Consider the following 14783-nt stretch of genomic DNA (forward strand, 5'->3'; position numbering starts at 1 on the left):
CCTTTGGTTTGCAGGGCACTATAAGTTAAAAAGAACAAAATAGTACCTCAATCACGTTGGGAGCAGCGGACAGGCACTGAGTAAGTTGAATCAATCAGTGCTTGGTTACTGCTCCACAAAGAGGAACAGAAATGATATTTGGCCTCAAGTGATGAATTACGAGGCTGTAAAGATTAGTACCACGTGAGCCAACAAATGGTAAGCGACAGGTGGGCTTCAAGCCCTTTACTGTACACAACAGAGTCCCACAATCAAGACACATGCGCTAGCACATGCACTCACAGGCTCGACTCTAAAAATGTGGTTCACCCTGATGCACTCTTCACAACATCAAGGTTTCTTATTGTCCAGTGGTGGCCCCTTAACCACCAGCCACACGATTATTCATCCCCAGCTAACAATCTATATTTATCACTAAGTCCTATTATCTTTGAAACACAAGGCATATTTCTGTGGTCCATCTAGTTAATAATTGCTGACGTGCATCCTTTACAATCAGAACATCACTCACAACTTCAAGTAGCCTAGATTATCAACCTCAATTGGTCTGTCCCAGACCACCTCCACTCATGGTGCCTGGAAAATTAGAGTACAGAGTGCGTCTCCTTTGCCCCATCCCATTATCACTTCCCACCTAGCAGATCAACACCAACCCTACCAGCCACATAATGAACTATGCACAATATGAGGGAAAATTAAATGCCTTCTTCCCAAATCAGAGGTATTACTGGATTGGATTGAGTGGGGTGGATTGGGTTGAGTGGGGTGGATTGGGTTGAGTGGGGCGGAGTAGGGTGGTGTTTGGTGGACTGGGGTGGGGTGGACTGGATTGAATGTGGTGGACTGGATTGGGGTGGGTGGGGTAGATTGAAGTGGAGGGGATTGTGGTGGGTTGGACTGGAGTGGTGTGGACTGGATTATAGTGGATCGGATTGGGTTGGAATGGTGTGGATTGAATTGGAGTGGGGTGGATTGGAGTGGGGTGGACTGGATTGCTGTGGGGTGGATTGACTGAAGAGGGGTAGATTAAGGTGGTTTGGATTGGGGTAAATTGGACTGGAGTAAGGTGACATGTGGACTGGATCGTACTGGAGTGGGGTGGATAAAGTGGATTGTATTGGAGTGGGACAGATTGTTTTGGATTGAATTGGACTGGGATTATCACCTCCCACCTGGCTTACAAACATTTACCCTACCAGCCACCTAATTAACTATGCCCAATATGAGGGAAAATGAAAACTTTTTCCTAAGTCAGAAGTATTATTGTATACATTACTTAGTGATCAAAAGGAGGAACATGAATACACGCTTCCTATTCTACACCATTGTTTTTGTATCATAGAGCTAGACTTCAGAACAAGCAGGTCAACTATCCTCCCAAACATGACCTCAGGGGGCACCAAACTAGTCTTAATATCAAAAAGCATTAAACATGTATTGCAACCTAAAACATCTATGAAAGTGGCAAGCAATTCCACAGTTCTAAAATGAAACAAGACAGTTAAAATAGCACAGCTGACAATACATTTTGAGAAATGTCTTCAAGTCATTCTTTGGCCTTGTGTCTGTGCTATAGAAATCATGGATCGGATAGTATCAGAAAAAAATCATGCTTGTTAGACCAGTTGATGCCTCACCTATCCTTTTCATGTGGCGGATTCCATAGGTCTACCACCAATATCAATCCCAAAGGTATAAAACCTAGATGTCCTGTTTTACAATGACCTCTTCTCGATCCCTTAAGTGAACACATTCCCCAAGAATGTTTTTTCATTTACACAACATGCAACTGGTAAACATATCCTCCTCATTTCGAGTTCTCTTCCAAAAATTGCTTTGGTTCTTGTTGTGCTGAGCTCTTTTATGGACTAATGTTTCAGCATTTATTAAGGTGCTCTCAGAGAGGTCAAATGGTGAATTTAAAAGGATCCAGAATCAGGTTGCAAAAATCATATTTTACCTAAGATGTAGAGACCATATGTTATGAGTTCTGAACGACATACATTATGCTTAGACCAAGGTGTGGGCAAAGTTGATTTATTCTCCAGTAGCCCGACAGCACAAACGAGAAATCCCACTAGCAGCTCACTGCATCAGTCACTAACTGACTCCTGTGTAATGCCCAACAAGAACCTTTACTCTACATTCTATTAATCACATTCTAAACACAACACCATATTACCGCAACCTTTTGCTGAATCTTGCATCTCCTTATTCGGAGAGAGATCTCCTTGGCGCTGTCCAAAAGTCTTCTATCACTACTAATAAACAATAAGCCTAAGATTGGTATCTGGGACCCTATTTGACATCCACTTCCCTAGACTCAATAGATTCCATACATGAGGAACAACCCTCTGTAATTCCTTTATTCTCTCTTTGCAGCTCAAGGGGCATTTCCCAAAAGTTCTGGAAACATATATGGCATTAAGCTAAGCTAATCAAGCTAATTACATTTGCATCCTTTATTCTTTCCTACCACTGTCAACCACTGGCTGGACAAAGCCCAAGGCTAAACTTAGATACTCTTGGCTACTACACTCAAAGCTTTTCCAGCACCAAAGAGGCATCCGAGGATTCAAACAGCACACACTGACCCAATCAGTGGGCAGGCAATACATACAATTACTTGCCATTCTCATTATCCACTCCAGCCCCACTTACAGCTAGGTGTAGTTCACAAAGTTTCAGATGGATATCATCTTGCAGGTAGTTTTCTCTAATGACTTACCTGTGATGCAGTCTCCCTCCTGAGCTCCATTTTGGCCCTTAGTTGCTCCTCTAGCTGAGTTACACTGGCCACCTGCCGCCTCACCTCTGCCTCTAGCAGGGCCTTCTCCTTCATGTAGTCCTCCTGGAAACACTCCAGGTTTATCTATAATAAGCATAAGAAGAAATAGGAAAATGTTCTGGATTATTTGTGCTGTCATTGAGAAAGAGTCTGACAGAAATGCGTTCCGAGCTCAACAAATCTTTAAATTGAAAATCCCTCCATTGAGCTGGTTAGCTGGCTATGAGACTAAGGGCCTGATTTAGAGTTGGGCAGAGGGTATAGGCCGTCACAAATGGGGCGGATATCCTGTCCACCTTATTATGAGCCCATTAATCCTATGGGGATCGTAATACGACGGAAGAGATATTCGTCATGTTTGTGACTGAGTATTCCATCCACCAAGTTCTAATACAGGCCCTTATTTTTAAATGTCCAGGGCAGAACTTAGCCCCACAGTGCCGACTTTGAAAGGAAAGAATTGTGAAGATCCTAAGAAGATTGGAGGAACTCTAAGCCCTTATCTGTGTGAAGTATGCATCGTGCAGCTCTGACCACAAGATTACATGATGGACATAACATGGGGCTGTCAGCACAAGGGGGTATATATTAATCGCTCAGGACGAGGGTATGTGATCCACATACTGGTGCTCACACATTATAAATTACACACACCACTGAAGTTTTCATCGGAAGAGTAGACAATGTGCAAACTGGGGCTCTGAGCACAAAGATATATTACGGACACGTGGTGTTATAGGCCAAGAGTATAAGATGCACACACCCTGAGATTTCAGCACATGGTTATGAGGTGTACATAACATGAATCTCTCAGCCCTGGGGTGCCCACCATGGACCTCTCTCCCATTTGTACTCTAGGATAGAATGCAATTTACATAGTCTGGTGCTCTCAGAAAATGGATATGAGATATACACACCTCGGATCTCTCAGCACATGGTTATGAGATGGGCACATCATTGGAAAATTTGCACAAGAGTGTATGATGTGCCCACCTTGGAGCTCTCAGAATATTAAACCGAGAATAATACATTGTGTAACTTTCAGTGCAGACTCATGTTAGTTGCCACTGTGGGCACCGCAGCACGCAAGAATATCAGATGCACAGCACATTCATGAAGGAGATACAACAGAGCTCCCAGCACTTGGGTAGAAGATGCACACATCACTGAGATGTTGGCATATGAAGTGTACACATTGCAATGCTCTGTGTACAAAGATATATCCTGCACACACCATCAAGCTTGCAGTACATGAATATGAGATGTGTAAAAACTATTGTATAAAATGCATAGAGCTCTTGCCACATGCATATAAGAGGGACACATTGTAGAGCTTTCGGCCTCCCAATCAACATGTGAACAACTGTTATCATCTACGCTCATCCAGGAGCTTCACTAAGTTACACCTGGCAACACAGCTGCTAAAGGACTGAGGTTGAATGCTGTCCTAATGTACTCTTGCTAGTGGGCCTGACAATTTCAGCTCATTTTGAATTTGTTAGCAGCTTTAGTCTGTCACTATGGGAGACCATTTCATCTCCTTAACCAGTCAACGACCATTAATGAGATTTAAACTGCTGTCAAGGTTTCCAGATATGAAAATAGTCTTAAATTCACCAACTCAGTTAGGAGCCTGAAATGTCTCATTTGCAGTGGTGACTTCATACTGCGCCATTCCTGGTCCATGGACTTGAGCACAGACTCTGATCACGATCTAGGTTTAGCTTCCTCTGAGCTTTGTTTTTAGTGACTAAGAACGCCATCAAGCATCCAACCAAATACAAGGAGGATTTTAAGCCAACCAGGTAGGAACATGAAACATCTCTCTTGTGGTGCTGAATCTTACACTGCTTCATTACTGGACTGGCGGCTTGGGCACTGGCTTTACTCATCATCTGAAATGTGCTGCCTTAGTAGCCCTGTGTTGGTGTTTGTACTAGAGGTAAATCTATACAATCAAGGCACTCCTTCTGCCTGCGCTATACCAGACCTGATAAATGGCCCCAACATGGGCTTAAGTTAGGGTCTAGATTACATACTCAGGAGCGCAAAATGTAAGCTGGTCTACTTTTAAAATATACCTTGGACTGGTTGCACGTCACATGCATACACCATCTTAAGGATTGACATCTTTTCTGTCACCCTCATTCAAGTTTCAATGGTCAACCATCAGAGGTACAGTCCTTCGTTGGGTCTCCAAGTTAGTCACCAATTGAAAGCATCTAGCTAGATTAGGCTGTGATTCGGATCTCAATTCCATCTCCTTTAGTGTCCTCAAAGCTTCCATTTTAGCCCAGTATTTTAAATGATTGTCAAGGGAAGGTACCATAATTCTCTAATATGCAGATGATACCTAGCTATTCTTACAAATATTGTCAGTCCTAGATACTTGCACAATGAAAACTGCCTAACAAAACCATAGTAGCAGATGTTCTGTAATTTTCTGAGACTGAATCCAGAAAAAAACAGACTTACTTTTCCATCATAGGTAAAATGACAACCAATGACATGTCACCTACTATCTGAATTTCAATCAATAAGATTCTCTCTTTCACCTAAAAAGGCTTTTGTCTGAACACTTTTTACTATGTCTTTCCATATTGAGCATAGAGTGACTAGTGGTGGCTGGTAATTTTAGCAGATACGGTGCAGGCGGACCACACATGCACACATACACACTCATTCACTCCCATGTATTCACACACACGTGCACACATATACACACACATCCATTCACAACACTCCCTCCCAAATGTTCATACATACGCAGATGTATGCACCAAAAATTAAAACATCACACTTATCTAGTAGCTCTCAGGGGTGGAAGCCTTGGAGGTCCCAGGAGGGTTGGGTCTGCCACCTTTTCTAAGGTCAGCCAATGAGACAAGGCAGGAGTCCCTACCTCATCACAAAGTGGGGTGGTCAGTGAGAGGTCAGTGATAGACACTCGGACCTAAGCACTTCAGGGTTTAAAACTGGAGCGTGTAGATCAATGATGCTCCCCCTTGTCATGAGAAGGGTGGCCTCAAGATGCTTTGCTAGGCTGAAGAGGTCATGCCCACAGGAGCTGTGACATCTTCAGCCCGGCGAAGTTCAGCAGAGGCACCCAGGAGCCTGTGCATTTATTTAGCACATATCTCGCTCCTGGCTGCCTGACCTGAACAAGAAGAGTGTCTGTCAGGCGGATCTTTGCTCAGCCTGACAGACACTCTTCTTTTCACAGAAAAGGTGGTGAGGGGGTGTGGCCCCTCCATCCCTTAGGATAGGCCACAGCTGACAGTGACTACTACCAGATCAATACTGCAGTGTGTGAAAAAATTAAAACATCTCTTGCCTTTGGGCTTGTTGTCCAAGTGCTTCTTGACTACTGCGGTGACCAGAGAATGCTACTTTGATTGAAACAATCAAGACCAACTTTGTGCCCCTAAAAACAGTTCTTCACTAGCCTGTGGGACTGTGTCAGGCTAGTCTGTGTTGCACAAAAATTCACTCTAGTCCTTAGAGACATGTGTAGTGTCACTCTGGAGGCTAGGATCATGTTTAAAACGGGTTATTTAAATTCTGGCAGGCGACCTGTAGGTCCGATGGGGAAAGTAGACCGTGGCCTCAACCCCCCCACCACTAGAGGACCATCCATCCTTTTTAGTGGTACCCTCCTTCCTGGCAGGGATATCCGTACTGTGAAGAGAGCTGCTGTCAGTACCTTTTGCTGTCAGAAGCTTTGTGGAGCAGAGTCTATCTTTACAGCGCACAACCTGCAAACATTTTTTAAATGAGAAAATAAACTCCAATGCATGGTGCCCTCCATACGTTTTCCCTAGCCATATCCAACATGCGTCATTGTAACTTGGTGTGCCAGCAGATCAGAGGAGGCTCAGCCAGTGTACCCAGAGAGCTTAGTCGGGGGCGCATCAATTCATGGTACTTGCTTTCAATCTCACAAATTATTAATAAGGCGCATACTCTTCGAATCCCACCACTGACAACAATCAAAATATCTCCACAACTACCTGATAGTTTCTTGTGGACCCAAAGACATAAGAACCAAAGACATGAGAAACGAAGACACACTCAGGGCCTCATTTAGAGTTTTCCGGATGGTATATACTGTTTGCATGGTAGAGTACTTTACTACTGCCATGTAGAGGGTAAGCCACCTTTCGAATTTAGAGATGTCTGCTTGCCCAGCAGACATCTCTTGCATTGGCAGAAACTGCTGACACAGCGGTTCCTGTAAATGCAGTGAAAGTTTGATAGACGGCTTTGTCAATGTGATGGAGCAGTATAGCAAAAGTTCATTTTTTTTTTATCTTCAAAAACAAAATCCTAAAGGTGGTTCTCGTTTTTAAAATTAAAAAGCAATGACCCACTCACCATGGGAGTTTTCTCCTTTGCTGTGAGGGGCATTTTGCAGTTCTTGCTGCTATTTACTGGTTGTACCGGACGGAAAAGGACAGTGTAAACTTGCCATTTGTTTGCCTCCTCTAAATATAACGGATGGACAAATAGCAAACCCTTCAACAGCCCTCACTCAGTTGGGCTGTCAGATGTGTATGCTGGCAGCGGAGACAGAGTAGTCTCCACCATCGGCATACTGAAAGTCTTTCTGACTCTCAGTGATGAAGGTGGACCTTCTATTTGCCCTTTTCAACCAGTACCCTTCTCTTCCAAACTCTAAATCAGGACCTCTGTCTTGAGTCCAAAATATTTAAACACCTCTGGGATGCTAATCAGTATCTTCCTGCTGCTGCCTCGGCCTTGTCCCTCTGCTGTCAAATGACCTCAGAAGTATCAAAAACCTGATCCATTTCAGAAAGAACTCAAAGCACATCTTTAACTGGAGGCTACATTTTTCCTGCTTTTGCAGTACCTTTCCTTCCTACTGTCACTCACTTTAACTTCCTTCTTTTTTCTACCGCTCTAAGAGATTTGGCATCTCTCTCCTTTATATTTTCTGCTTCGTTTTCCTTTACATACTGCTGTTCTTTCCCCTCTGCATTGAAAAATGAACCCATTCACATACTACCAATCATCCTATGTTCTTCCCCCTCAGTGTTAGCCAGCTTTTTCCTACCTTCCCTCAATTTGTCTTCCTCTTCTCTTCCCAGCTTTTCAGAATAGCTCTACTCTCCTGCTCCCATCTTTACTTTTATACTGCTTATCCCGGCTCTTCCCCTCCATCCATACTACCATCTAGGTATGTTACTATCTATCTCTCTTCGGATTTAAGACCCATACTACCACCCCCGCCCCCGGTTCACCCAGTAGATCTATACCAAGAATTGACATTCCACTTCTGGGTCAGCAATGGGGTTTGGTTAGTTTACCAACTGTTCTCACTGTTTCATTGAAAGACACATATAATGCCAAAGATAGATATCTGTGCAGTGCACTGACACTCTCTTGATAAAGCTGTGCTACAGACGAACAGATAATAAATAAATAGATACAATAAATAATTTACAACTTTGGAGCCTTTGGGCACTTGTGTAGATGATAGATATACATAGGATAGAGTTCATGAAGCTCCCAGCACGTGCAAATTAAATATGAACACCAAGGAGCTCTCAGCACAGCAAAATAATATGAATACATTATGGAGCTATTACAACGTGTACCTCTCACAGATATGAGAGGTTTGCACCATGGCTAGGACAAGATAACACCGCCATAAGTGCAATGGTTAGCTAGAGGATCAATTGACCTGCAATCAACCTCCCCTTAGCGCCATCCCATAGGAAAAGTCAATGACATCTTCTCCCATCCACAGTACCATGGAGAGAACGCTCATCCTACAAACAACATCAGCCGCACTTACAGGGGCCAAGAGGAGGTTCCCGTGTCCAACAGAGACCTTCTGGCATTCAACTCTACAATCACGGATGGGATCGACACAAGAATTTTCTGGGTTCCGGGCATAGTTTGTGTCACGCTCTGGCATGTAGCAAAAAGGGGCAGTGGTGACACTCTTTGGTTGCCCGCCGTATGGAAGTGCTGGCCTTGATCATAGATGCCAGTTTGCATAACATAACTGTAAGGAAATGGCTCCCTGTTGCAGGTACCCCCCACTTTTTGCCTGATACTGATGCTGACTTGACTGAGAAGTGTTCTGGGACCCTGCTAACCAGGCCCCAGCACCAGTGTTCTTTCACCTAAAATGTACCATTGTTTCCACAATTGGCACACCCCTGGCACACAGATAAGTCCCTTGTAAAAGGTACCAGTGGTACCAAGGGCCCTGTGACCAGGGAAGGTTCCTAAGGGCTGCAGCATATGTTGTGCCACCCTAAGGGACCCCTCACCTAACACATGCACACTGCCATTGCAGATTGTGTGTGTTGGTGGGGAGAAAAAGGCAATGTCGACATGGCATCCCCCTCAGGATGCCATGCACACAAAATACTGCAGGTGGCATAGGTAAGTCACCCCTCTAGCAGGCCTTACAGCCCTAAGGCAGGGTGCACTATACCACAGGTGAGGGCATAGCTGCATGAGCAATATGCCCCTACAGTGTCTAAGTCTATTCTTAGACATTGTAAGTACAGTTGTGGCCATATTAAGTATATGGTCTGGGAGTTTGTCAAAAACGAACTCCACAGCTCCATAATGGCTACACTGAAAACTGGGAAGTTTGGTATCAAACTTCTCAGAATAATAAACCCACACTGATGCCAGTGTTGGATTTATTAAAAAATGCACACAAAGGGCATCTTAGAGATGTCCCCTGTATTTTACCCAATTGTTCAGTGCAGGACTGACTGGTCTGTGCCAGCCTGCTGCTGAGAGACGAGTTTCTGACCCCATGTGGCGAGGGCCTTTGTGCTCTCTGTGGACAGAAACAAAAGCCTGCTCTGGGTGGAGGTGCTTCACACCTCCCCCCTGCAGGAACTGTAACACCTAGCAGTGAGCCTCAAAGGCTCAGGCTTCGTGTTACAATGCCCCAGGGCAATCCAGCTAGTGGAGATGCCCGCCCCCTGGACACAGCCCCCACTTTTGGCGGCAAGTCCAGGGGAGATAATGAGAAAAACAAGGAGGAGTCACCCACCAGTCAGGACAGCCCCTAAGGTGTCCTGAGCTGAGGTGACCCCTGCCTTTAGAAATCCTCCATCTTGAATTTGGAGGATTCCCCCAATAGGAATAGGGATGTGCCCCCCTCCCCTCAGGGAGGAGGCATAAAGAGAAGGAGGGAGTAGCCATTGGCTACTGCCCTCCCAGACCTAAACACAGCCCTAAATTCAGTATTTAGGGGCTCCCCAGAACCTAGGAAACTAGATTCCTGGAACCTGAAGACGAAGAAGGACTGCTGACCTGAAGCCCTGCAGAGAAGACGGAGACACCAACTGCTTTGGCCCCAGCCCTACCGGCCTGTCTCCCCACTTCGAGAAAAACTGCAACAGCGACGCATCCCACAGGGTCCAGCGACCTCTGAAGCCTCAGAGGACTACCCTGCATCTAAAAGGACCAAGAAGCTCCTTAGAACAGCGGCCCTGTTCAACAAACCTGCAACTTTGCAACAAAGAAGCAACTTTTAAAGACTACACGTTTCCTGCCGGAAGCGTGAGACTTTCCACTCTGCACCCGACGCCCCCGGCTCGACCTGCGGAAAACAGGGAGGACTCCCCGGCAACTGCAAGCCCGTGAGTAGCCAGAGTTGACCCCCCTGAGCCCCCACAGTGACGCCTGCAGAGGAAATCCAGAGGCTCCCCCTGACCGCAACTGCCTGCTTCAAGGAACCCGACGCCTGGAAACCACACTGCACCCGCAGCCCCCAGGACCTGAAGGAACCGAACTCCAGTGCAGGAGCGACCCCCAGGCGACCCTCTGCCTAGCCCAGGTGGTGGCTACCCCGAGGAGCCCCCCCTGTGCCTGCCTGCATTGTTGAAGAGACCCCCGGGTCTCCCCATTGAATCCTATTGAAAACCTGATGTCTGTTTGCACTCTGCACCCGGCCGCCCCAGTGCCGCTGAGGGTGTACTTTCTGTGCCTGCTTGTGTCCCCCCCACCCCCCCGGTGCCCTACAAAACCCCCCTGGTCTGCCCTCCGAAGTCGCGGGTACTTATCTGCTGGCAGACTGGAACCGGGGCACCCCTATTTCCATTGAAGCCTATGTGTTTTGGGCACCACTTTGACCTCTGCACCTGACCGTCCCTGAGCTGCTGGTGTGGTAACTTTGGGGTTGCCTTGAACCCCCAACGGTGGGCTACCTTGGACCCAACTTTGAACCCTGTAAGTGTTATACTTACCTGTGAACTTAACATTTAGTTACCTCCCCCAGGAACTGTTGATTTTTGCACTGTGTCCACTTTTAAAATAGCTTATTGCCATTTTTGCCAAAACTGTACATGCTATTGTGATCATTCAAAGTTCCTAAGATACCTGAGTGAAATACATTTCATTTAAAGTATTGTTTGTAAATCTTGAACCTGTGGTTCCTAAAGTAAACTAAGAAAATATATTTTTCTATATAAAAACCTATTGGCCTGGAATTGTCTTTGAGTGTGTGTTCCTCATTTATTGCCTGTGTGTGTACAACAAATGCTTAACACTACCCTCTGATAAGCCTACTGCTCGACCACACTACCACAAAATAGAGCATTAGAATTATCTCTTTTTGCCACTATCTTACCTTTAAGGGGAACCCTTGGACTCTGTGCATGCTATTTCTTACTTTGAAATAGTACATACAGAGCCAACTTCCTACAATAACACAATATGCTTTCAGTATATAAACCATGCATAGACAGGAACGTGATACACACACAAAATGTAGCTCTTATGACCCAGGTATCTGCTCTCTTTGGTGCTTTAGAAACATAAACTTCCTGCTTTGTTAAAAAATACACACCTTTGTGCTTTCCAGCTGAGCGCGGAACTGTTGACACTCCAATCCTTTCAGCTCATTCTGCTTCAGCAACTCTTTCAGGCGCGTGTCTTTAGACTGAACATCTGAGAAGAAAGGACAGTGGGTGTTAGTGAGAGAAGCAAGGCCTAGGTTACCAGTTCCACCATCGGGGAAGAGCATTCAGTGCAACAAACACCAGGGTCAATGCCCGAGCACAACAAACGAACAAGGGCTGTGCTCAGCTTCACAAAGCTTTGTTCCATGAGAAAGCGTGTCTTACTCCTCAAAGTTTATAAATAAGGCACACCTAAACAAGAGTAAGATACAAACTCTGTAAAAAAAACAAAAAAGGCTTTGTGAATAGGATCCTATGTGTTTACATCTTACTGTAAAACTTATCAGTGTATTCTTTTTTACCTCTATTAATTTTCTCAGAAAACGCTTAAGGTCAACTTTAATGCAATAACTAATATCGTAACAGGGCTGGAATCTCCAATGTAATAACACAAATACAAAAAGGAGAATTGCAGAGCCAACTAAGGCTGCCAGTACGCCTGACCCTCACTCACCGCACTGCTAAGCGCTGCATCCCGTAACACGATTACCCCACCTCAATGGCAATCATTCACAATATGAAAACAAGTCTAATGTCAGCTCAAAAGCAGGAAAATGGGGGTGAAGCTTGTGCCCAAGAAAGACGGCAACCTGATCCCATTGCCCGCTGCTGCAGCCAGGAGAGCAAATGTATTGGCTTTGAATGTCCACCTCCAATGTCAACACCAAATACAGGCTTTCTTTGCAGAAAGTGAGGCATGCCTATTGCGATCTCTGGAGCTGATGCTAGTGTGGGCTCAACACATAACGAGTCTCTGCATGACTCACATTGTACAGACAAGATGGAGGCTACCTGCTATCATCACTAATCCCATCTGCAAAGCAGCTTATTTCTTGGATCCAGTTGCATACAGAAATCCACGGGGCAATGCTCTTCGGAGACTGCCAGGTCTATACATTGATGTACTGTAATGTTCGTCTAGCAAGAGGTACACCTGTTGGATAATCAATAATCAACCTAGTTTTTGTCCTTATACGGCAGTGGTAAGCCACAAAATGGCGGAGTACGCCCAATTGTGTTAGACATAAACTTGTGCATGCCAGCATAATGCCAGCCATATCCTTCACTTCCCATGTCAGGGGATGCTAGCAACAATCAATATTTGTCCAAGTGGGTTCTGTGTTTTCACCCTAAGCTACATCTGACCCCTAATGCAGCATAGTTAAACACACTGATCCTACAAGGCATGCCATAACCAGATGCCTCTGGCTGGTTTTATAAGTGCTGCTTCATATATGTTTTGTTCCACAGTGCCCCAGTGAACTTCAAAATGCGCTATAAGAGCTCCTAATAACCATGAGATGTGCTTTTTGAATACGTAGGTGTCTTGGATGAGCCTTGGATAACATCTTCTAGATCCTGATGTGTTCTGCTCTCCACACCTTTTTGGCTAAACAAGCTGTGCTAGTAAACTCTCTAGCTCTATATCTAGGGTACAGATAACTGCCATGCATGCTCTCCACCTAATGTAAGAGACAATGTTCGAGGACTTGTACATCTTCAAACCTCGCTCCTAGTGCACCTACAGTATCTAGTAAGTCTGTCAACCATGGTTTGTTAGGAACAAAATATGTCCTCACACCATACATCAGAAACCTGAAAGCACAGCTGCCCTATCTCTGCCTATGCCACTATACACATTTCTATCAGTCAGTCCAATTGCTCTGAATATGACAAACATTTTTCCGACCTCAGTTACTCCTCCTTCAAGTATTTACAAACACCATGTAATGGCAGATTAAAAAGACAAAGAGAGGGATGTCAAAGGAACTAAAGAACACAAGTTTGCCAAAAGAGAACAAAGTCCGAGAATGTTGCCCCCGATTCTCCAGTTCAAAATAGAAGTGAAACAACTACAAAACTAGAGTTGATCTTGGAAAAGCGAAACTATACTGTATATATGACCTGATGCAGTCCATCAAAAGAAATGTTGACCTTTTACACTTATCACTGCAAGGTCTCAAGAAAGACTTTCAGAACATATTGTCAAGAATTGAAGAGGCAGAATCGCAAATTAGTAAGTGATCAGAAAAGATCAGATCTCACTGACAATAAAAAGTTCCAAAAAACGAAAAATAAAAACGGAAATCACGTAACTCAAAGAGAGGAACAGATGAGGCAATATCAGAATTTTTGGCCTCTTCAAAAATGTAGTAAAAGATGCAGGTGTCTGTGCATCCTGCCTGGAAACATGGATACCACAAACACTGGGTCTCTCATTCTACAAAGACTTAGAAATGGAAAGAGCACACAGAGTTCCAAGAAGACCTCTTGACCATTTGAAATCCGCCGGAATGATCATTTCCAGACCGTTACAATACCCACAGACAGAAATGATTCTAGATCAAGTGAGGAGAATAAAAACTATGATCGGGAAGTGGTACAAGATTAGAACCTCACAGGACTATACTCAAGAAACTGTAACCCGCAGGAAATTATTCTTAGCTCTGAGGAGCAAGCTCACATCTTTAAACATATCCTTATCCTTTACAAACCCTTCGGAGATGAAGGTTATTATAAAGGGGAAAACATATTTTTTCGATGAACCTGCTAAATTCAAATCTTTTCTTATCAACCTATCACAAAATGAATTGGATATGTATTGAATGGCTTATACCTTTAGCTCCTAAATTCTGTCATTAGGTGTACACATACTGTCATGTTATTACATTTTCCACTAACCACTAATCATCTCTGCAGACAACAATTATTCATTCTACTTCTTTCAAGAACCTTCACATAGAACCATCACTTGAAATCACATCAGGTTACAACACTTACTCTGTCTAACCAATTCTAACCAAAGACGACATTTGCCATCCAAATATTTACTTAATATCAATTCATTCGTGCTGGTTGTTTCAGATTTGCTTGCCTTGATCAACTAATTTCCTTGGCTAATGTTATCAATATGCAATATCGGCTCCATATGTTTAATTCACACTTGACTCTAAGGATGTTTAGAGTGAGAGGCGACTTACTGCTGTACTAGTCTTCAATACTCATTATTAGCCAGATGTTGCCAATGCTCTCATCTT

The 14783-nt window shown here is 44.4% G+C and overlaps 1 protein-coding gene across 1 annotated transcript in view; it reads right to left on the reverse strand.

The window, feature by feature from the left end:
* The window catches only part of LOC138283986 (myosin-13-like), a 346976-nt gene that overhangs the window by 233230 nt on the left and 98963 nt on the right, over nucleotides 1-14783 (reverse strand). The window contains exons 9-10 of the mRNA XM_069222310.1: nucleotides 11634-11734; nucleotides 2729-2872 (exon numbers count right to left, since the gene is read on the reverse strand). Of these exons, the coding sequence (XP_069078411.1) occupies nucleotides 2729-2872; nucleotides 11634-11734 (245 nt within the window). The remainder of the gene's footprint in view (nucleotides 1-2728; nucleotides 2873-11633; nucleotides 11735-14783) is intronic.

The sequence above is a fragment of the Pleurodeles waltl genome, chromosome 3_1 (genome assembly GCF_031143425.1).
Source record: "Pleurodeles waltl isolate 20211129_DDA chromosome 3_1, aPleWal1.hap1.20221129, whole genome shotgun sequence".
NCBI lineage: Eukaryota > Metazoa > Chordata > Amphibia > Caudata > Salamandridae > Pleurodeles > Pleurodeles waltl.